At 30.8% G+C, this 26079-nt stretch overlaps 1 protein-coding gene across 1 annotated transcript in view; it reads right to left on the bottom strand.

Moving 5' to 3' along the window:
- Positions 1-5259: 5259 nt before the first annotated feature.
- LOC149411689 (homeotic protein empty spiracles-like) overlaps positions 5260-26079 on the bottom strand; it is a 77699-nt gene continuing 56879 nt past the window's right edge. The window contains exon 3 of the mRNA XM_089647020.1: positions 5260-7574. Coding sequence (XP_089503146.1) covers positions 7344-7574 — 231 coding nt within the window. The 3' untranslated portion in view covers positions 5260-7343. The remainder of the gene's footprint in view (positions 7575-26079) is intronic.

Genomic DNA, 26079 nt, shown 5'->3' on the forward strand with positions numbered 1-26079 from the left:
TTATGGTGGTACATATCACTTATAAAATAATATGAAATAATTACAAAATTCTATAAATTATGTAACATTATTTTTTGTGAATAAATATTTTGTATTTTTTTTAATGCTAAACCTGCCCTAAAGTATTTAGCGATTTTCCAAATTATTTGAAATTGTAAACTTTTAAATGCAAAGATAAACAATTGGCTTGGCTTCTCTTTTTATAAAACTGTTTATATTTTGTGTCTGACCATAATAGAAAAGATACATAGCGAGTTCTATCGGGTTGTGCCATATGGTGACAGATATAGCACTACGCGACCCGAGTGGTTAAAATACACAGACACAATTCTGAATCTTTAATGCAACACTACACCATACGTTAAACTCACAGAAACTTAAAAATCTACATACTCCCTGAAAAAATTACCCAATCTTTCATTAAAACCTGATCCAGTGTAATAAGTTTGAGGAGGTAGGGCCATCAATAATAAGTGGACTGATGGTGTGTCTTATATAAACACTAATTAATCTCTTCCACGCTTAGCAGCGAGGTTACAGATGATTACTTTTTTGGATTAATTAAATTTCCTATTCTTTATTGTCTGAACTCAAGTCGTGAGCGTCTGTTGAGAGATAATAATGTGATGATAAGTGAGTGAAAAGGATTCTGTGATACGATGAAATTTTTAACAAGCTTGTGAAAGATGGTGCATCCCAGTAGCGGCTCCTGATTTTTGGGTGTACCTATCAGAGTGCTAATATTACAAAAAATGGCATTATTCGGTTTTTTATAAAGATTTTTTTGCAGCGCACGGCCAAACTGAATATTCCCGAAAATCTTCATACAAAAAATTAAATTTCTGAAAAAAAAATCGTTTTGGATTAAGGCGATGCCATACGTAGTAATGCAAAATCATGTGTTTTTGGTTTGAAAATTTAGTCGCCTACAAATGTTTCAGATGCTTCAATTAAATACTGCGAGTAGAATACATCTTGGCCTTCGAAATAATCGACAATTTTTTAGATAAGTCTTTTTATAAGCCTAAAAAAAAATAATTTAAAGGCCTATGAAAACTGCTTTGAAGTTAAAAATCTCCTACTTACGAACCCATTTTCGGTTATGATTTTATTGCATAATGTGGCAAATTAAGTTATTTATAAAATGAACGAAGAAATATTTAATATTTGTGCCTGAACATCCACAAAATAAAATAAAAGGCACTTTTTGGCCATGTTTTTTTCTTGCATAAATCAAAACAGGCGGATGGTATTAAGCGGGAATTTATACCCCATCGCCATCTACGTAAGGGTTGTTATTGATAGCGGATCAATTTAAAATATTACCCGACGTAGTGCATCGCCTTAAACAACATAAAAAAGTCGAATTTTTCAAATTAAGCAGTCTATCACATTCAAAATAACGTTGGTGCATCCTGGAATAAAAATTATTGTTATTATTATAAAGCTTTAAAAAAATAGCTAACAGTAGATTCAGAATTATTCTATGAGCTAAGTCATCTAGATAACAGTATTAAGAGGAATATGGAATTTTTAAGAATATCAACTGAAACGATTATTGGCATATAATCCTAAGTTTGAAAAAACGTTTTGAGCGTTTGCTTGTCATAATCTGCCATATTTGTCGAATCATAAAAGTTTGGGTTAAATGGCTAAATCTAGGTGGATTCATTAAAAGTAAGCAGTTAATTATCTCATAATGAAATTATAATATGTTAAATGTATATACATAAAAGCTCGAGTGGTTAATTTTTTAATTCTTTATTCAACCCACAAATAACACCATTTGTGTATGTAGAAGTGTTTCCGCGTAGCGCGTATTAATCAGTTTAAGTATAATAATGTGGTTTTTGGTGTTTAGTTTTGGTGTAACCGTCATATACCAGATACTAAGAACAATTGTGTTAAAAGAAGGAGGAAACACAACACGGTACACCGAACAATTAATAACGATATAAATTTGAACTGTGTCATTATAAAAAATATTTTTCTTTAATCTATTGGAATGGAAAGTATTAGGAAGATAGTTTGACAACATTTTAACGTTATTTTATGGCATTATAAAAATTTTCAACTGTTTAAATAATGCTTAATACAGAAATCCAAAAACACCACATTCAGGAACGTATCATTTTGGCAGCAAAACAAAAATGACACATTTTAATCCGTTGTTGAAAATTCATTAGTCACCATAATTTTTTTTTTTTTTTCAAAATAAAACTTTCTAAAATAACGTATTCCTGCTACTCAGATTAATCCTCTATCTGTTTTTAATCATTGATAATACCACAAAATCACATAATTGCCGCGTTTAAAATAATATACCTAGTTAATAATTGAACTGGTTTTGGGTTATATTTCACATTAATAAAGAGCCTTCGATAAACACGAACTCGTGCGTAATTAATGACTTTTGGGAAATTTAATAGCCGTTATGAGTTATTAGGCTTCGTTTTGCAGTAATTAATGGCGCGATCTTAGCTTAGCCTTATAAACTAAATATCGTTATTTATTTTTAAAATAAATTTTCATTTCGATTTTTAATTTCAAAACGAATACTATTGAACAAATAAACTAATAGAAATGTATTATTCTTTGCTTACGTCTCTCACATGATCATGCATGATTTTACCACACATACGCCTCAGGGATCTCATTTCTACAGCATTCAGTCTACTTTCATCCTTCTTCTGCCAGTTCCAAGCCTCACTGCCAAACATCAGTGTAGGTATCACTACTCCATTGTGGAATTTTTTTTAGTACTCCATTAATACTTTTCTCATGATTTCCTTGTGAGATTGTTCGTTACTTTCTAATATTGAGTTATTTATTTACCATTTTTATTTGTTAATTTAGAAATATCACCTTTTACTTTAGACTTCAGACTTAGACCTTTTATTATATTTTCATGTTCCCATAACAAAATAAGCATTGAATCTATCAGCGCCATGTGAACCACCTTTCTATTTACTTGAAACTTGGTAAGAATATATTAATATTTGTATAACGTCTTCGACATAACTCCTGTAGAGTCTTTGTTACAATACTTCTTGTCGATGTAAGCGCCGTAAATAAGAATTGTTTTGAAAGATCGCTTAGGTGGCTTGGTCACGTACTACGAAGGACGAAGAAAATAGTGCCTCTTTTACTGCCTATTCAAAATTATATAAGAATGATTATAAACTTTCTTTGTTCTGTTTTCTTATTGTATGCAGTATTGTATCTACTGTTGGGTGCATGTACAAATCTTAAATACCACCTGTGTAATAAGTACCAATAGGAACATACTCCATGGAAGTATGTACTTAACCATTGGATATGTTGATGGATTAATCTAATAAGGTAAAGTGACTTAAAAATGACTATGTGCACCTTTCAGTAATTGGTTTTAGAGCCAAATTTGTTTCGAGAAAAATATTTTCAAAAATAGGGGGAAATCGGGGAAATGAAAATCAATAATTTATTCGACAAGACATGTTTTTTATTTTGTTTTTGATGTCTTAACAGTCCATTTTACCTTCAAAATATCATCATAACTACCAAAATGTACACAGCAGTATATCAAACACAAAAATCAAGTTTAACTGGATAGGTAATTCAGTTACAGCGAGGTTAACAAAAGTCGATAAATACATTTTCTTCAATATCGACTGAAGCATCTCTTTAGTAAACTGAACAATGATGTATAATGCATAAGTTAGGTTTAAGAAGAATAAAAATTACTCAATCTCAAACCTACAAACAGAATTTGCGGCAATTGATTTACGGTCGTTATTTCCAATCAAACTTAGCATTCGCTTAGCTACAGTTTTGGCTATGCTCACACGAACAACATCGCTGTTTCCAACGTGGTCTAGCGAAACTTTCGTTTAATCGATACATTTCATATACGGCATGCAAATCTGAATAATTTATTTTCAATTAATAAATTAGTATCTTTATAGTTTAATTTAATTAAGAAATCTATTTACTTTAACGTAATTTTTTGTAAATTTAAAATCATTCCGCTAAGTTAATCTGTGTTGAAAGGATGTCAGATAAAGTCAAATATCAACATAATAACTTAACTCAGCCGCAGCTATAGAAATATTGGAAACAACGAACGCAAGAAAAATTTCTCCTAGTCTCAGCATTGTTTGATTGTTCATCAAATCAATCTAGTGTATTAAAAATCAATTGGGAAAATTTTCGCGATGTATAATTTTTTATTACTTGATGTAAATTATGTTTTCATTGTAATATTACATTTTTTACAAGATATGGCTATTGATAAATTGATACATTTACTGAAAAGACAAAAATCGATTTTACAAATAACATATTGTTTACTCTCACAATTATTGTAATATTTATCATTAATTTGTCAATTATTTACAATTTTCATAAATTATGTTTTACGTGACGTAATTACCAAGTATTTACAATTATAAATTTTACGATTTCCTTGAAATACATTTAGTTTAGTTGTTTTCACATAACAATTTTCCTAAATTATTGCAATGGATGCTAAAAGAATATACATTTTTTGTAGGTATAATATACGCACTAGAAATACCAACAAACTAAATCAGATGGTTGTTACAACGACGGAAATTTAAACTCTTTAAACTCCAAATCTTCCAAGTACCTTAGCTATCTAGACAACCTATAATGCTGTTATTAACCGATAGGTTAACATTTTACGAATGGTTGACTATTAGCACTAAAGTATAAAAATCATATAAAACCATAAAATATCTAAACCATTGAATCAAAAATTTAAAATTAAAGTTAGTTTTGGCAAGACGAGCATCCTTAATCAGAATTCATATGAGAGTTTTTTTAACGATATTTATAATAAATTTAATGAGAATTTTAGTTATAGTATTTTAACATCCAATTGCAACAATTGATAATCACTGGGAATTCAAATTCACACTTAAAATTCTTTATTCATAAAGTAAGTACACATCGTCTATCTAAAGTCTTAAATATATTACAAAATAATATCTATAACGCAGAGTATTTACAGAAATGTCTTAACATTATTTGGCACTGTCTTATTTCCTAATAGTAATGATGAGTCCTTTTTTATTTAAAATACACAATACCTTGAAGTTATACAAATTTATAAAAAATTAATGAAGGTTCCTCTTTTTTCAAAAAAGGAATAACACAAAAATTAATGAAGGTGTTTCCTTTTCAAAAAAAGAATAACACACAAATTAATGAAGTGTTCTCTTTTTTCAAAAAAGGAATAACACAAAAATCAATGAAGTGTTCTATTATTGCAAAATAAGGAATGAAAACAATTCATGGGTCCTTTTTCAAAGAATACTTCGTTTTTAATTAAAATTTGAAAAACATTGTGAAATATTGCTACAGATTTATTTTCAGATAGTAATAAATCATTTTAATTTTGTTAATTAATTACTTTTATTATAGAGCTGACGATTAAGAGACCATTAGTAACTTATTTTGAATGGGAAAACATGATTCTAATGTGGGTTCTTTTTTCATCAATAAAAACCAATGGATCAGTGTTAATTTACTAATGGATCCTGCCATTTAAACAAATAGCCTCTTTTATCACAAAATTAATTGAAAAACTCGTTTAATTATGAGGATTGGCAATATATTCCACTATTTTCATTAATTAATTCCAATGGGTACCAGTACCGGACAAGATTATGGCAACCGGAGATGTGCCCCGGGCGCAGTATTTAAGAGGGTATCAAAATGAATTGCCTAATACAAAATAAAAAATTGAAAATAAAAAGATTAAGTATTTTAAAAATACAAATATGCATATTACCCTAATGAATAATCTGCAATTTTTTACGACCTCAGTGGCAAGACTGGTAAGCTCCTTGGCTTTGAATCAAAGGTCGCCGGTTCAGTACCCGGCACGTCAAAGAAAATATGTTTTTTTTAGATAAATTTTGAAAAAATAGGAATATTTGAACCAAAATTCATAATCGAACAGATATCCATTTAGAATCTAAATGTTGGCGTAGCTTAAAATGCCTTTTGAATTGTTTAGTGACAAGATCTGAAAAAATTTTCGAAATTTTTCATTCTGATTCGAAAGCATTTTTAAAATGGGGAAATGATACATTTTGAAATATCTTTTGGATTAAAGTACAATCTCACAGGACTCAAATTAATGACATTCTTTCTGTGCCTCCTAACCTTTCTGCAAAACGATAAAAAATGTTTTAAAAGTTACGATTCAAATAATACAGCCTGAAATATTTTACATCATTTAAAACAAGTTCTCTTAAAAAATTCACAATTTAGCATCCTTAGGAACTAACGGAAGAAAACAAGAAAAGTTTACATCATTATATACTTCATCAATCAATAGTTATAGGTAATATAATACACGTTTAAATAAATTATTTACTTTTTAATTACTGTTCAACAAACATTCCACAACGAATGTTCGTCAAACACGGTTTCACTCTATCAAGTGTCTGTATTGTTTATCAACTGTTTTGCAAATTAACTAAAATATCACTGGTTTTGATGGTTTTTTCTTGCACTGTCATGTTATGAATCTTCTTTTGTGAATTATTGCAATCAACTGCGGTTACTCTTCCCCGAAGTCGAAATCGCATATTAGAGATTTGGTTCAGAAGTATTCAAAGTATGCAGTTAATGTACTGTATATTGATTTAAAAATTAGGATTTTATTCAATCAAAAGGGTTTAGATCACATTACTGTACTTTTTTTATGTTCACAAATGATCTAATATCTAATTTTAAACCCCATTAGACGACGCCATATGCATCCAGCGTGTTTTGGGAAAGACCTATATCACCATATCGCTCGCCATACAATCCAATACTGACATGTCATAGGAGACAGATTATATGTTATACTTTTGGGCGTGATTTGCTGGCATGGCGATATTTGAAAATGATGCTACCCGTAAGCAGGAGCTGGGGTTAGATCAATTAGGGAGCTACCGTGGTCACGCGGCTGTCAGTTGTCAAGGTGACAGATCCCATTAAAATAAATGATATTCCCTTGTCGCTCCCACTCTAGACATGCCAAGATTGTGAGGGAGAGGAAGAATATAGCTTTGTGTGACACTAAAACATATAATATGTTTAGGCCACGCCCAAAAACGCTTGATGCGTACAGCGTCGTCTGACACAGGCTTACTTCAATAATTCCAAATAAAAATCTTGGATAAAACAAAATTCACAGATTTTCCGAGATATTAAAGTTAAGACAATTTTTATAAAATGTGCATCTTTATGATCGAAACCAAATAAATTCCAACTTTGTATTGCAAAACCCATCAATTATATAAACAAATTCATCACTTTTAAATTCAATTCATTAGCTATCTTCATCAACCTTCGTTTTCACTCTCTGTGAGGCATTCATCGTCCATTTCCATATCTATGAGTTCCTCTTCTTCTTCGTCGTATCCTTGGCTGTCATATCGTTGTGTTCCATCGTCGTCTGTACTGGATTTGGCTCCTGATCCTCCTTTGGATTGTCCAGATTGTGAGGACTTGGCTTCTTCTTCTTGTTGCATCCTTTTGTGTTTCGTCCTTCTGTTTTGGAACCACACTTTCACCTGAAACAAAGAGAACAAGATGATAAGTAAATTATTTTTTTACGTTACAATCTTACATGGCGTTGTAACTTCTGGTTTGTCTCAAAACTCTTTAAATAAATAAAATCTCCGGGATCAACAAAAGACTTTATTTCCCTTTTTTGGCATAGTAGTACATAATTAACTTTTATGTAAGTATAAACATATTAAATATTTCATTATCACTTTCAGAATACGCGGTTTTGTAGGTAATGAGACCATTTTTTAACTTCTTGTTGATCCTTCTTTCGCATTGGTACCATTAATACAGAAATACGAAATTATTCTTCAACCTCATTTTGCATATTGGTTTAAAATATTTAATTTCGTTTTATGTATATATTTCCAACACCTCCAGTGCCACGTGTTTAGAAGTAATGAGTTTTCAGTAGACCAGCAATGGTTCGTTAATAAAACATAAATGTAACATTGAATTGTATTGTTAATATACTATGTGGGTTCTTGGTGCAATTCTATAATTCAATAATAAGCTAAATCAGATTTTAAGTAATGAATACATTTTCCTACATTAAAATTATGTTTATAAAAAACTAGCAGACCCGATAATGCTTCGCTATGGCTATTGATTCACTTGAACTTGCCATGTCTACCTCGGGCTTTTTGAACTAATCTCTAAACACTGCTGGTACTAATAAGAACAAACTCTTTAATTTTCAGTGATATCGGCATTGTAGTTTTGAGTCTATTATAGAGCACACACATATGACCATTGCCTTTTATTTATATTTTATGTGTAACTTTTTTTTATTCGGTGCCCTGTTTTTATTTTATGTACCTATTTATTTATTGGACAATTTGTATAGCGCCGCTTTTGTGAGATATCACATCAGGGGCGCTTTTCAGTTGATGCAGGTATTACAAAAAAATATTAATACTACATACATTAAGTTAAGTAAAATGAAGTTCAGGAACAGGCGACACGATGATAAAAGATGGAGACTCTGCAGCGAAAATCCTAGGTGGTGAAGAAACTCTGGATATTGTTACTTTGTCTAATTTATTTTTCTTATTATTTATCTGATTTCTATTTTTTTATTTCAATATGGAATGTACTACATTTTACTACCCCTGAACTGAACACATCTTGGAATAAACTATATATTTTTTTAATTAACTTATTATTATCATCATCATTTCGTTATTATTATAATTTTTTTACTATGAAAACACTCGCATTTAGGAGTTTGCCAACCTAATTGTATCACTCTTTCATTTGAAATATCTACTTCCAGTTAACAAAAACTAAGAAGTAATTTTTCAGGCCATTCGTATGCTTTGATATCGGAGAATTCGCTATATTTAATGGTTCAGCTCCTTTGCACATAATTATCCGACTCCTATTAAAAATGGAATATCACAACATCGCAAGGCCTCGTTATAAATAAAACATTTATTTTCATCGGATATCAATAATTTTCAGCGCTGCCAATATTATTGCATACAACTGGTTCGCACTTCGCAACCCGGCGGATAGATGTAGCTGGCTGTGTTGGCTTCCATTGTACGGATGCATTCCGGTGGCAGCCATTTTGATTCCAGCTTTCCCGCGAGAAATAAAACCGCGGCAAAAGTTGGCTGAGGTACCTACCCACTCGCTCAAGGGACGGACTCGGATAAAACACTAAACCAAATTTGATAAATTTTTATTATAAAGTTTGTCACATTTTTTAAATATATATTTCGTTTTGTTTGCTTTTACCTTAATATAGAACAGATATTGGACTTGCAATAATTTTCTTTTGGGTCTTAACTGTTGAGATTGCAGTTTTAATAAGTTCCTGGCGTTGCCAGGCTTTACAAATATTTTTTGAAAATATTATTTAGACAGAGGCCTTCCTCTTGTTTTGAAGATCAATAATCTAAAATGTCATCAAAACTGTAGCTTTGCATAAAAATCAAATCCACGCCGAAGATACTATTTTTATATAAATATAAAAAGATTTTGAAACTCTTTATTTATATGGAATTTTCAGCATTGTTATCCGATATCACGTAAATATTCAGATATGAAAACGACAAAAATGAATTTACTCTTAAGTACGTGATTTAAATTGATCAAAATGATTTGATTTTTCAGCTTTAAAACAACTATCATTATCTTAAGTTTGTCAGCTTTTTACAATGTGATAGCTGAAACGCAATTGATTGAATCGACATTTAACAAGGAACTTTCAAATGTTAAAAATAAAAAATGGCGCTGAGTGGTAATTTTATGACTTTGACACACGTAAATTTTTGTGTATCAACTGGACCTAAGTTCTACAAGTTGGCGTAACGGTTTTCATGACAGCAGCGGTTTCTGATATTTCTTTAATTGTTAATATTTTCTCACCATTTAAAAAATTGTCTCTATTTTTTACTTGTAAATTCTTTAAACTAAGAAAAGAAATAGGAAACGCAATTATTTAACACTATGAGATGTCTATATTATTAAATAATCTGTTTGTCGTGAGGAAATATGTTGACGCTTTTAAAATAGTGATGCTCAGTGCACCACTAGTAACAACTTGTCCGCCCAATCCGGGTCTGTTTCAGCACTTATGTAAGTACTTAATAGCTCCCTCTGTGTGTGTAGTTGGCAAGTTCGTAGCAATTTATCAGCAGCCAAATGGCATGTGAAATGCACTGCTAACGTTTTTATTGTAGTGCAAATATTCATTGAAAGGTACTTTAAAGACATGCATATATATTCTTTAATATCCAGAACATCATACACAAAACACAAAATGTTAGTCAGTGTGAATAATGTATTTAACGATATTATATGTGAAATTAGATATACCAATAGAAGTTATGGACGTTCTAGGTACTCGTAAGTGTTAATTAACAATGTGCTGCCAACGTTTTTATTGAACTGCAAATATCCATTGAAAGGAATATCGTATAATTTCCAGAACATCATACACCAAATACACATTTTGGTAGGTATTCAGTGTATCAATACTGGATATACCATACACCTAGCAGTTATGGGTATTGTTATTGGATATTATTCGTAGCATTGGATATGCTTGTAGATGTTATGGATAGTGTAAGTACTCGTGAGAAATAAATGCATTGCCAACGTTCTTATTGTACTTCGAATATCCATTACAAGGTATATCCTTAAATATTCAGAACACCATACGTAAAAGACATATGATATGTATTCAGTGTGAATATTGGATATACCTGGCAGTTATGTGTATTGTTATTGGGTTTTATCCGTGGCATTGGATACATTAAATTTACGTAGAAGTTATGGATTAAAATACGGATACGTGAGCAACTTCAAGCGTTATTGAAGGCTATCGATTCGAATGTATATTTTATCGTATCTATATATCGGAGTTCACAAGGAATATTTTTTTTGATGCTGGGGTGAATTTGATAGGTAAATGATTTATTTGTTTTTTATTTACGGATATCTTTGACATTGCAGAATTTTGCATTGCATTGAAATTGAATCAATTCGCACAGAATTTATTTATTTGACATGGAAAAAAAATAACCAAAAATTCAATATTGTTTACATGTTGCATTTACATCCGGAGGTCGTGTGTTCAAATCCCGGAGTGTGCAAGTAAATTTTATTTAATTAATTTGATTTGTTTCACAATCGATAAAATCAAATATTTAAAAAATATTTGCTGCCCGTTCCAGAGCGTAAGATATCTACTCTCAGTATCCAAAAAGACCACCGTTTAGAAATGAAATGTTGCTTGAAATGGCTTTAGACGTCTTTGGTGATCAGATCTGAATAGAAAGGTACTTTCCACATTCCTCTTTCCCATCTCTTTCCAATCCTTACAATCCTCAGTATCACAATATAAAATATCTCAGTGTTCGTTTGATTACTTACTTATTAGTTTATTTTTAATATTCCTACGATTTTAGGATAGCCATTATTTGAAAGTCTATCAAATGCAACATTCAGAACAATGTACATATACCTTTGTATAGGTCTGTCAAATGCAACATTCAAAACAACGTACCCATACCTTCGAAGTTCTGTCAAATGCAACATTCAGAACAAAGTCCCTATACGTTTTCGAGCTCTGGAATCATAATATTCGAAAGAATCTTTAATTTTTTGGTCACTATATTACTAATAATCTGACGTTATTTAAATTCTTACTTCTCTTGATGGTATCTGGAAAAAAAAATCAACTCATAATAAACATTTTCTTTTTACTAAAATACTATAGGTATTATTTTAAAATGTTTTTTAAAACTTGTAAAAAAAACTGTTTTCTTGGTTTGGCCAGGATTAAATTTTTCTTCTCGGGAACTGGAGTCAACCGCGTTACCGACCTTCCCAGTTGCTTAATTCATACATTAATATTTGGCTAATTTATATAGCGCCGTTTTCGTGAGAAATCACCTCAAGGGCGCTGTAAATGTAAGTGCTCTAATTTCGTCCGATTTCAGAGAAATGAGAAATGATTGCAACCAAAAACATTTAGAATGCATTGTCATCGATAACGAGTCAGAAATAACAGTCAAGATAATAACAGAAAAAATTTAAAACAGAAATTTCTGGTCTGTTTAATTGTATAGTTAGTATAAGGAAAGAAATAGTAAAATTGGTAGTTGACTTAATAAATGCAATTTTAAATAAGAGGAAATTCAACAACGAAATAAATGATATGAATCAGTGGTTATGTGATAAAAGAATGATTCAATTTCCGACCCGTTAATCCATTACCGCAAATTAATCTTTTGATTTCATCATTTTATTTTTTAAACACTATTTGTGGTCAACAAAGTCGGAATTTCTCGATTTCCCACAATTAGTTTGGTTTTCTAGATTTAATGAATGAATCTAATTTTAAATCTGATCACGTATAAAGTGGCTAGTAATTTGATAAGATTCCAATACACTCACAAAAAGATGAGTCATTGACCAAATGGTTTTGCTTCTAATAGAATATTTGTTTATGGGTTTTCCAATAAGAGGTGTTATTTTGAATAGCCGCTATTTCGGTAGATGTTACTTTTGAAGCTGTCATTTTTTAACATTTGACAAGTAAAAACTACGTCATTAATAAAAATGGAACGATACACGCTTCAACAACGCATTGAAATTATTAAAATTCACTTGTGTGAATCAAATGCAAATCATCTTGAGTGATGAGGCCCATTTCCACATCGGGAGCTTCGTCAACAAGCGAAATTGTCGCATCTGGGGCTCGGAAAACCCAAGAATTATTATTGAAAAGCCTTTCTATCTTCAACGTGTGACTGTTTGGTGCGGTTTATGGTCCGGCGGAGTCATTGGACTTTACTTTTTTGAAAATGAGGCTGGAGCAACAGTTACGGTGAATGGGTTGCGCTATCGAGAGATGATTAATGATTTTTATAGCCGGAATTGGATGGTATTGATCTAGAAAACGTTTACTTTCAACAAAATGGCGCTACATGCCACATAAGCAACGAAACCATTGATCTTTTATGATTGAATATCAAAATAACACCTCTTATTGGAAAAACCTGTATTTAAATTTGTACAATTTCAATGTTTGAGGGGGGCACAAAAGAAAAGCAAGTGAGAGAGGAGTAAGAACTTTTGTAAAAATACTCCCTCTGGTAGGTACTATTCACTTGCGAAAATTCAGCTTTCCCCTAATTTGTTCCAGTTCAATACATTCGACTGGGCTACTTCTAGTGTTGTTTATTTACTGTATGAATACATCTTATAGCTCGATTGCAATCATTTTTTACACAGTTATTTATTCAATACATAAGAACTTAGGAATCAATTAGTTATTATAAAATATTTATAATTAGAGATAATATAAGAATCATTCTGGTTGATGACTGACTAATATTTAAAGAACGAACAAATTAGTAGAGCTATACTACTCAAAGCTCATATTTATAGAAAGTTATATATTTTGCTTGTAAGTACCTCCATATATATGTACGAAAATATAAATATATCATCTGAAGATGGATTCATACAGTTAATGCCTTTGGATAGCGAAATAGCTGTCAAGCGTAATAATATCTATGCAACAGAATTTTCTTATAAATAACTTAATTTTTTTATTTAAATAATAATAAACTTGATAGCATTAAATTTAAATAGTTATAATCATACATAATAGAACAGAAAAGCTGATTTTAGATCGTTGTATAACTAAATTATGAAGAATCTCTTCCAATTCATCGTAATCCGGTTAAAAACGGGATCGCAGACCCTTAAAGAATGAATTGATAGGTAAAATTGTTTTCTTTATTAAATATAGTGCATCTTCTTCATGCTTGTTTATTCTAGTCAGTTTATCCCAAAACCTGGTACGATTTTTACGGTAGAATGACTATTGTGTTTATATGGTCATTTTAAATAAAGTTTTAAGTTATTTAATGAATTTCTATACTTAGCACCATTTAGATTTCAAAAAATTAATATAACATTTGTAAATTTTATCGTGTCGCGTCATAAAATATTTCACGGTTTAACTGTCAATCTTCCTTACCACAGTTGTACGCAGACTTTTGCGTTTGCACTAACACAGTAAAATATATTATAGAAGTTTATAGTAGATTAGAGATACCTTCATCCACATTGGATTCACGGCGCTAGTGATAAGGAAAAATGGTTTGAAAAGCCTCTAAAATCTACCCCATGTGATTATTTGCGGCCTCCATGGTCAAGGGATACAATCGAGACAATCCGAAGGTCTCTGGTTCAAACCAGGCGTACGCAAGTAAATTTTATTTGAATCATAATATGTGTTATTTCACGATTGAATCATTAAAAATAATATGAGATATATTTTCTGTACGTTCCAAAGTTGGAGATACTCTGAGAATCTCCCTTGCATAAGACCACAATTCAGTATTAAAACGTTACTTGAAATGTCTTTAGCCATGTTTGGTTACCAGATCTGAATAGCCAGGTACTTCCCTACCTTCCTCTTCCCGACCTCCTTCCCCTCCCCGCTATCTACAGCCTCACAACATACCCCAATAATGGACGCCATAGTCGCACTGGCTCCAGATAGTAAAGAGCAGTTAAATACATAATAATAATTCTAGCTCCAAAGCTCGAGAATATGTTTAGTGTAGTTGAGTTTACATCGCATTTGGATCACACCCAGGCATCGTGTGTTCAAATCCTCGGCTAGCTAAGTCCTCCATCACAACACAAGCAATTATTTCCACTTTCTTTGGTGGTAGTAGGAGATTTTAAAATATTATACAAAAAAATAAAAAAAGATAACAGATAAAGAAATATTTATCCTTGCAATACTAACGTATGACCGCCACCTTTATCATTACTTTACTTATTCATCATTCGTTGACTATTCGAATAAATTATTAAATAGTCGCTCTCCTCACAATTATTACAGGTTTAATGTCATGTTTACTTTTGCATATATAATTCTGAATAATTACTCTGATTAATGACTTGAGCTCTTATTTAGCTCAACACGACGCTTGTTATTTTATTTTACATTATACACACAAAAATAATACCTTCGTTTACATTAACATAATATTTAAGGCTTCCTAATAATTCATATTAACAGGTAAAACTTCCATTATAAATAAAATAAAGCACTGAAGTGTTTTCATAAATAACGACATTACCTGATTTATATAAAATTGTTCTTTATATGGGGATCTATCGAAGTGTAGTTTTTACACATATAACGATATTATCTTAAATATGTGTGGGTCTATAAAAGATATAGTATTCTGCATTAAATTTACTTTGTGGTCAGATTGGAACCTGATCTGAAAGAAGCATTTAATGCGATTGTGAAAGCTGTAAACGAGATAGGCTTAAAAGCTGGTGTTCACACGCCTGTTTGCGTTTCACCAACTGAATTGTCACCACTCAAAGATGATAAACTTGTATTTGTATCATTGAGTGAGGATATTTAAGATGAAACCTTTTTCATGTGGCAAAACGATTAAGGCGATGCACTACGTCGTGTTATATTTTTAATTGAGCCGCTATCAATAACAACCCTTACGTAGATGGCGATAGGTTTAAATTCCCGTTTAACACCATCCGCCTGTTTTGATTTATGCAAGAAAAAAACATGACCAAAAAGTGCCTTTTATTTTATTTTGTGGATGTTCAGGCATAAATATTTCATTTTTTCGATCATTTTATACCTAAATAAATTACTTTGCCACATTATAAAATAAAATCATAACCGAAAATGGGTTCGTAAGAAGGAGATTTTGATCTTTAAAGCAGTCATAGGCCTTATAAATTATTTTTTTCTGGGCTTATAAAAAGACTTATCTAAAAATACTCGATTATTTCAAATCCCAATTTACTAATCAAGAGGCTTCTTTATAATAAACCTACAGGATGAAGGAGGGTTGGGAAACCTTACCATAAAAGTTTGTATAGGTAAAGAAAACTGGAGTAAAACAAATTGGCGTGGATAAAACCGAAAAAATTGGCGTGGGTTTGTAATAAATGAACTGGATTTTACACGAGTTGTAGCGCCAATGATAATCATGATGACGAATTCAAGAAAACATAGTTTTTTATTTATATTATATAAGAATTGAGTCAATATAACATCTGAATGAATTTCGTTAAAAAAAACTTGTGAAACATTACACAAGTCATAAATCACGAGAATTTGACACGTTCTAGCTCACATAACTAAAGTTGAAGAACATCGCTTAGAATAACAATGGATCCAAAAACTGACGTGATAAACCAGTCCTATTATATTCTCAAAATTACAAATGGCGGATCATGAAAAATAAATATGAATCACATTTACAATATGGTAACAATACAATTAATAATAATCACACGCATGATTGCTCATTTAACACAAGTCTTACAATGGAAGTCTCCGCTTACCCCGACGGAATAGTATCTATATATTAAGTTTGTCCATGTATGGCTGTCACATAATAAATACGGGTTTCATAAGCGGTAGTTAAGACTTAAATAAATTCATGGAAAGTAAGGGTTGATGGTGGGGTGAAATCATATTAATAGATATTATGTACGCTAACTCGCAAGGGGTTGTTAGGTACCGTAATATAGGGTGACATATAAATTAGGGGGTGACTTTGAGCGTCACCACTGAGAAATTATCGATTTAATTTTTCGGGAAACGTGGATACAATGACGCTTTGAAAATGTGTAGGTACTGTCAAATTAGTTGGTTTCTAGTTAAATTCAATCATATTGATGAATGAGTTGCGAAGTTGTATTTTAGACAATATTTTCCGAAGGTGAAAAACCTGATGAAATTAACGATCATAATAGTTTAGTGTCATTTATGTCGTAAAGTTTATCATTGTCTATCTATACGAGTATATATTTAATTGAATATTCGAACTCTATAAAAAAATCACCTCACTTCGAAAGGTGTCTTTGATCACCATTTTTAATTTTTATTTTACTGTTTTACTTTCCAATTACATTTAGGTAGTTTAAAAATATGCGATAAATATGACATCAAATTTTCGGACTTTTTTTATCAATGTTGAAAATCAATCAAAATATCCCCATTTTACGGTAATAAAACTAATAATGCAGGGGTAAAGACCAGTCTAAAGTGGAAACAACCCGTGTTCGAGATTTTTAACAGATTGAGATTTTTAGACTGTAAACGTCTTCCCAATTTCATCACATAAAACGTTTCATATATGCAAAAAAGGGTGACCGGATAAATCATCACGATGATAATTCATCACACCTTTAAAAAGTTATATAAAGTCATGGAAAGTGATGAAACAAAATTTTTATTAACTGGATTAAGTAGGTTAGGTTAAAAAAAAAAAAAAAATCATCGTTTCTAATGACTTTATATCACTTTTTAAAAGTGTGTTGAATTTTCACTGTGTTGAGTTATCATGGAACCATTTTTAAATAAAACACTGACGGATTATAATGTTTTTTGGGTACTATGCCGAGTTGCGCTACCTCTTTATTTAGCCAACCTTTCAGACAATATTACATGGTGAAACACTGAAGTTAAATGTGAGGATAGTAAGATTGTGAAGCGGAAGTTAGGAAGTTACCTAACAGGCTAATCAGATCTGAAAATCTCGTAAAACTACGAAATTAAATAACGTTAGTTACATAATAATATCAAAAATATCGACTTCTTTCGTATTCACCCCTCAAAAAGAGATCAATCTCTCTCCCAACCCCGCTCGTTTAAATCTTGCAGGGGTTGTTGGTATTGTTACCTCCTCCCTTATTTCATCAACCCCTGGTACATTATTATTTGATCCAATGGTGTGTATCCGTTGCAATAACATTCATTTCATAAATCTACAAACAGAGGTTCAAAACCATTCATTTTTTGATATTATAATTTTTCGTCAATTACAATTGAGTATAATTTATTTCCTCGATTAAATCGACGAAGAACGTATAAATGCTAGTTACCATTTCCAGGATATTTTGAGGATGCGCCAATCTATCGGCAGTTCAAAGACTTCTATCTTTCGTGTTAATACTTGGTTAAGTATATATGTTGTTAAAAACGTGGCTCATAAGTAGAGATATTTGTTGTTATTCATTAGCATCAAGATTTTGTGTTATTTTAGATTATGTGTATATAATAATATTCTGCATATTTATAATTACTAAAAATATTATGTACCTACATATATTTACATTGTAAATGAACATATACATCCTGTTACCAAACTGCTTAATTGTAGTTTAACGAGATAATATTTAGAAGAACAATAATTATTAAAAAAATATTTAAAAATGTTCTTATTTCCATGTCCTACATAACAATATTTAAAAATGTTCTGATTTCCATGCTTTACATAAAAAAAATTAAAAATGTCCTGATTTCCATGCCTTACATAAAAATATTTTAAAATGCTTTGATTGCTGTACATAAAAATAGAGAAAACATATCAACGAACCAATCTGAATTTTCAATTTAGTCTAGATCACGGTTACAAAGGAATTTTTGATGTGGATATGTTCTGAGACCCGTGAAAAAACACCTTTTTAAAAATATATAGAAAATATTGCCACGGCCGAGAATCGAATACCGATCGACGAAAGGCAACTATTCTCATCGTTTATATTACAGAATTTTTTAAGAACATCGGCTCAAATTAATTTTATTTACTGAAAACAAGACCTCTCAGACAAAGACTTTTATTTACTATGTGTTTCTTTGCGAACTGTCAAAGCGTGATAATTTTTGTGTTATTTACGAGTTTTGCTAAAAGCTTCATAACTCACGTTTTGGGAAACGTAGCCTCATTCTAAAAAATGTTTTGGAAAGATTATAAAATCCACTATCGCATTGTGTTGTTATACGTAAATATTTGCTTCTGAGTGGTTGGTTACTTTCAAATATATAATTCTCAATTCATACCAGAAATACACGCAGACTACCCCGGATATTATGGCAATTGCTGACACAAAATTACAAAACCTTTACGTGTTATTTTTTAAATATTGATAATATTATGTAATACGCATATTTTTAATGACATTAAAATATCTACAGAATGATTTTCATAAATAAACAGTATTAAATTATTACAACAATTAATTATAAGCAATAATTAGTCGCCTGAAATATCAATACAAATTGAAAATATCTCCTGAGTAAAAATAAATGCCGCCGACAGGAATTGAACCCGTGCCTTCTGATGTCCGGTCAGGTGCTCTGAAACCATTGAGCTATGTCGGCTTATTTCCAACCCGCCAAATGATTCAACATGTACTAGTACCTCAATCAACAATTACTGCTTATTATATTTTTCCCACATGTAAACAACCAACTTTATTTTTGTAGGAAAGGCTTTTGTAAGTGCTAAATTTCTCACTTAATGGCGTCGAGACATATAATATCTTAATTTATTGGTGAAATGTTTTTGACTTGTAAAATATTATTATTTTTTAATGATAAACTAATGTTTATAAGACCTTTCATTTTTTTCTGCCTAATTACTATACACCCTGGGGGAAGAACCTAATGTAAATAAATATTTTATTCAACTATATAAGCATAAATATTAGGCACCCAAGCATAATAAAACTTCATTTTTATATTTGCCACGTGTGTAAGTCTCATTTGTAAAAATTTCTTAAATCTTAATTAAAAACTAATCACATCTTAAATATTCAATGTCGAAATGGAGATATCTAGCTGAGTGAAATTTAATCAATGAAAACATGTTTTTAGATAACTTTCCGTTACACAATCATGAATTGATTTGTTACCTATCGAAAAGCAATTACAATATCCGATTGACATGACAACTTTTGGTCATTGAAAGAGCACGAAAACAACTTTATTATAGTCGTTATTGACGCTGTTGAACCGAGCTTTAACGAATTAAAGCCTCCTAACTGATTTAAATTCCTAATGAATAAGCCTTATGAATTGATTTTTACTATTATTTAATTTATTTACGCTAGGCAATATTTGAAAAACGCTTTTTGTTTTTTAATTGAAAAATTACAAACAATATAATATTACTTCTTCAAAACAAGCATAATCACTTTTTGATGTCATTTTAATAAAATAAAATAACAAATTTTGTTATTTTATAGATAATCTATTTAATAGGAATTATCAATATGTTTCAAAACTTGCTTTTGCGTCCAACAAATGGCGCTGTTTTTCAAAAAAGCATGTTTTTACCTGTCACAGGTGAAATTTATATAGTAAAGGTATATAAAAATAGCCTCGTTTTAAAATGCAACGTTTTGTCAAAATTTCAAAACAATCGGTGAAGAAATTTCGGATATTTAAGATTTTGAACAAACAAACGTACACATTTTTATTTATATAGATTTGTGCATATAAATATATACCTTGTGCATATAATTTTATGTTGTTCTAGAAATAATGGTTTCCATGAAATACTTTAATTATATCAATGGGTATTTATATTGTTTAATATTAATTAAAGAGGTCGTCAAAAATATAACGATTATTGATAACGTCTGAAAAATAGTTATTGTACTATATTTGAATATTATTTATTAACAAAATGAATCATATCTTCAGAATTGTAAGGGCAAAAGAGAATAACCAATTATTTGTCTCAAAACAAAACAATTTCAAAATGCAATTTTTAGTTTTTTCCAGAATTCTAATAAGTTACAAAGTACCTCTACCTGTAATATAATATTTAATTATCAAACAGAAATTATTTCTTCCTTTCCAAAATTTTAACTGTTGAAGACATTTAGACGACCCCGTGATTTTTCACGAGTCTGCGCTAGTCTCTAAAATTATGGGTGTAAACCTATTCTACCTTATCTTCGTGCATATTTTCTTCGATGTAATAAAAAAATGATTTCTGAATATTAATTATTTAGATATTTCTCTATCCAATCGTTCACATTAATTAATATGTAAATAATTTGAAATATATATATATTTTTTTTTAATATTTTGGGTCTCAAACCAGCGTTTTACCATTCCTTCGCTTTTAGCAAAGCAAACAACCATTTACAAAGGAAAACATTCAAAGTGGAAACTCTCCCTGGGCACTTTGCTGTGAAAATACAGCCTTCCCCCTCGCACGAATATGGGATACTATCTCAATTTAGGGCGACAGAGCGAGAGGGGTGGAGGGTGTTTGCTGCGTTTATAGATCTTTTCTGGACACTTAGGAGGAATTAATTAACCATTCAGTAGTTACCATTTAATATTTATTAATGCTATGAAGTAGGTATTTAATTTATTTGTCTCCTATTAAAAGTAACCGATATAATGCCACACATGTTAAATTTTTTTTCTTCATAAATTAAATCTCGGAAAAATGTGCGAAAAAACTCGTTTAGATGCCTAAAAACTGTAATTTTTTCTCTCTATTTTTATTATTTTATCAGAAACAAACAGAAAATAGATTTAAGGTTGTAGTTGTATTTATAAGTGTGTGTTGGTTGTGTTTTTAATGACGATAAGTAGTCAAAACAGGCAGATGTCTTAAATAATTGCGGATACTTGGATGAAAATTTAAAAAATCTCTTAAAAAATCAAAAATAAATCATTTTCTAATATTTTTTATTTATTTTATGTCAAAACTCATGATAGAAATGATTTAGCAACATTTAAAGCTTAGGATACCGAAAAAAACTTGTCATTGTGAGCAGCAAAATTGTTATTGCAAAGCTCCCTTATACTTAATGGAAAATTTAAAAATATATCAATAAGGAACATCTCGTTTAGAAGATGCTGTGCAAATTTGTATTTTGCGAAAACCCGTAGAAAGTTTTTCGAATAATTTTATTAGAAAAATGTACAAAATGCCATTTTCACAGTCAATAAATTGTCGTATTTCAAAAAGCATAATAAACCAACCCTCTGCTTAGAATGATGCTCTTTCAAAGTTCGCACAAAACCACCCTTTTGCTGTTAGGGCTACAGGGGATGGTGGCCAATAATAAATTGGGAGGGTAGGTACTGCACTCAATCCTCCACTGCGGGTAGCTACCAGCTAGTTAGGTACCTAGTATCTTCCTACTACTGTTAACAATGGGGTGGATTGGGGAGGGGGGAGTATAATGGGTGATGTATTACGCAGGGGAAGTGGGGTGATTGGGCGAAGGGTAGATTATACGGCTAATAAAACCATTCGTCACGAATTAGGGGATTAAAGATCAGTGGCGGAACCGGAGATCACTTTTAATTCAGTTTTTTTTCGGCAAGTTCAGTAAACAACATGCGCAGACCCGTGAAAAATCACGGGATATTATAATTGTAGGATTTTTTGAAGGCGGAAAGTAATTTAAAAATGTTTTTTCGTCTCGAGATCATTTTTTTTTTCAAAATATGAAATTTACATATCAAACCTATCGAATGTTAGCTTACTGGAAAAATTACGCTATCTGTCCAATTACATTACAAAAGTACAAGACACGTTATATTCATATTAATCGAACAAAATATGTACCGCTTCAGAAAAGGATAACCGTTCTAATATTTCTTATATCCACTGAACCCATGTAGTAGAGTGAAAACACGCGCGTTGTCCCTGTAATGTATCTTCACCCTATTAAATAATATAGGCATATGTCAAGCATTTGAAGAAAAGAAATGGACATTCTTTGTAATAGAGAACAATTTATTTTGGTACCTCTTTTATCACTTGTCTGATACGATACTTTTCCAATAAAATGTTCCAATTTTGAAAATAGTTCTACATACCAAGAACAACTAGATGTTTTATTTTTTTTTCAAATTTAGGTACCTGTTTGTAGATGATATAATTTTTTTGTTTCATAATACACCAAATTTATTTAACCAAAGGATTAATTTTATTTCACGCATCGCCCCTGGTTTCCTCTGTAACCGATTACCCCATGGAATTAATTGCATAGAATTATGATTTTATCTTTGGGATTTCATGCAATATTACGCCATTGTATGTCAATGTGCATCGGATCTGTAACCCATCACAACTGACCGTTATAGATTTTTTTGTTATAAACTTACCTACTCGTACTAACTGAAACATTATTACCAATTAGGGTAGGTAGAAAATATAATAGTACTTCAATGATACGTTGGTAACTACGAAAATATATGTAGGTACGTTAAATTTATTGAATCTGATCACTTTTAACCCACTAACTAAAGCTACTCGTTCGCAAATTAGCGTTTTAGGGTAGTATATGACCGGACTTCTATATTTTATAAAAGTATTATTTAATACATACATTTTTTGAGGTTAAAAAAAGTATTAATTCTTTCTAGTTTACATCAAATATTTATACTGTAATCCATTAATAACATCCTAACAATAGCCAAAAGGAGTTATTTATATTTCACGCCGCTATCATAACAATCGGTTTTACTTTTAAAATATTTTTTTATTGTATCAACGAGATAAAAGTGAAGCTACAGTTTTCTTATAAAATGCTAAAAAAAACAAATATGTTTTTAATTTCAATTTTTATTTTTAATGCTTGAAGTAAAAATGTGGTTAGAGTTTTTGAAAGCATTTTTCACGTTCAATGTTTGAATTTTATTATTTAGAAATGTAATGTTTATTTTGAATGCATGCAGCGGAAAGATAATTTTATATATTTTCTAAAACAGTATTTGTTTTAACAACAAATTAGATATAATTTGGCGCTCTTCAAATAAATTACGATATCTGTGGAAGAGTGCCTGATAAATAATGCCAAATAATTTTAGTCTATGAAATTATAAAATGTAATATTGTTTAAAATACTTGCAATGACGTGATATGCAGATATAATTATTAATCTGTTAAGTTTAGTATCGCCATGGTTAAGCATGCCTAGATTTTGCAATATGATGTTATGTGCAATGTAATTATCCTGACTTTTGATGTTAATTGAATAAACACAAACCTACAAGTCAACCTACAGAAGAAGTTGGATTGTTGGTGAATATAAGGGAACGAGTTAAAAATTATCACTAATGTTAATGGTACGAATAATTAGAATTCAATTTTTCCAACTTTATATATGGGAAACATGTACATCCCCAACTTCATATTCCTTATCTCATTCTCCTCCCCCAAGACATTAACCTTAACACCACACCCCAATAATGGGGGATGCCATAGTCCCGCTGGCTCCAGACTATGCTATGAAATGTTCTCCAATCGTGCTGTGAAGACATTACATACGTACATAAATTGAACCAAAATTACAGTTATATTTTAATTTTGACTTTTTAAAAGTGTCAATTATTCAAAACCGAACTATAATTAAACGATTTCGATAATAAGAGTATTTTTTTTAAATTATGGATGTTCACATTTTAAATTAGATACCAGTTAATTTAATTTTTTCACAAATGTCGATTTTACAGTAAAAATAATTTTCAAAGCACGTCAAAACGATTGAAATTTGACGGGGTACGGGTGACGTCATACGTTCCTCGGTTTTTCCGGCTAACAGTAAGGTCAGTCCTCGGTTCGGTATGAAAAAACCCAATATTAAATATTTTGCAACATTTCCGAAAAACGTGAATTCTTTCGAAATAATAATAACAAAGTTCGCATTCGGCTGGCCAAAGCGTGAGGTTGCGGATTAAGCGCTGCCAGAACCCGCCGAACAATGACAGGGCGTTTGTGGGTCTTACGGCTTAATCGTTTTCAAGTGACGATTTATTAATTATAAGTACATGTACAATAAAATTTATATATTCAGATTTATATGAATATAGTTTTAAGCTATGATAATTTTCATTCAAGTTTCTTATTATGTAACGTACAAAAATCATAGTTTCAAAAGGTTATTTTTTGTTGTGTCTATAATTACCTACCCGCTCTTACACGGAGAATATTGTGTACGGCTGATTTATTAAATCCTGTTAAAAAAGTGAACGCAAACCATTTACTAAAAAAAATTTTAATACATTCAGAATATATCGGAACACGTGTTGATGCAGATGCGTTTTTCCTAATAAATGTAATGACGAAATGCGACAATATTAGAATTGTTATGAACCAGTATCGCGATATCCTCATAACACATTCGTGTTTCACTGAGAGTTTGAAAAGGCCTGCAGTCCCGTTTTTGACAGGAATACTAACAATAATTTTAAAAAGTTAGCAATATTTTATATCAACAAGTTATTTTCGTATACGCACGAATTTTTCAAACTATTAACATTATTATACTATTTTGTGAGAAACTTTAAAAAAAAAATTACTAGCCCCACTATAATCTTGAATCGATCAAATAGCAAACAGGTACCCAAATAATTGATTGTGTATTTAGCTCGTTACTTTGTCGATGATTGATTGGTTGGAGTACGTAAATATTCAATCTGTTTCATAATCGTCTACGTAACAACTGGCAACACTACTTCTAAATCCGATTAATTTCAATATTACGATTTCAATCTACAATTATCATTATTGCAACACCCCCTTTATGGCCTTTAGCTATTAGAACAGAAATAAATTATCATAATATCACTTATTCAATAATCCATTATTACAGAGATAATTATATTGGCGCATAAGTTAAAATTATGAATTAATATAAGTTTGTTATTGGAATAAGTAGGTGGTTTTGATTGATGCATAAGTTTACATAAGTTTTTAGTGGAAAACCAAGTTGAGAAACCAAGTTTTTTACTCGAGCGCTTTGCATTTCGTCTGTCGGTAGATTTTTTTTGTGTTGCGTGTGCGGTGGTCAATCCTGGTCTATTTGACGGTCTCATTGGTCAAGGGGTAAGGCACCCGACTTGAAATCCGTTGGTCGAGTGCTTAAATCCCGATGTGCATAAGTAAATTATATTTAGTTGAATTGTGTTATTTTACAATTGAATAATTTAATACTCTCAGTATCGTCCTGGGGTGAGACCACAATTCAGAATTGAAACCTAGCTTGAAATGGCTTTAGCTTTGTTTGGTTAGTCTAAACAGTCAAGTACTTCCCTACCTTACTTTTTACCATTTATTTTCCCACTACCTTTAATCTCACAACTTACACCAATTTGGGATGCCATAATCTCACTGGCTCCAGACAATTGGGAGCAGTTGGGACCCTTGCATGATATTCACA

Source organism: Hesperophylax consimilis, chromosome 25 (genome assembly GCF_061612785.1).
Source record: "Hesperophylax consimilis isolate HC1 chromosome 25, BYU_Hcon_1.0, whole genome shotgun sequence".
In the NCBI taxonomy this organism is placed as follows: domain Eukaryota; kingdom Metazoa; phylum Arthropoda; class Insecta; order Trichoptera; family Limnephilidae; genus Hesperophylax; species Hesperophylax consimilis.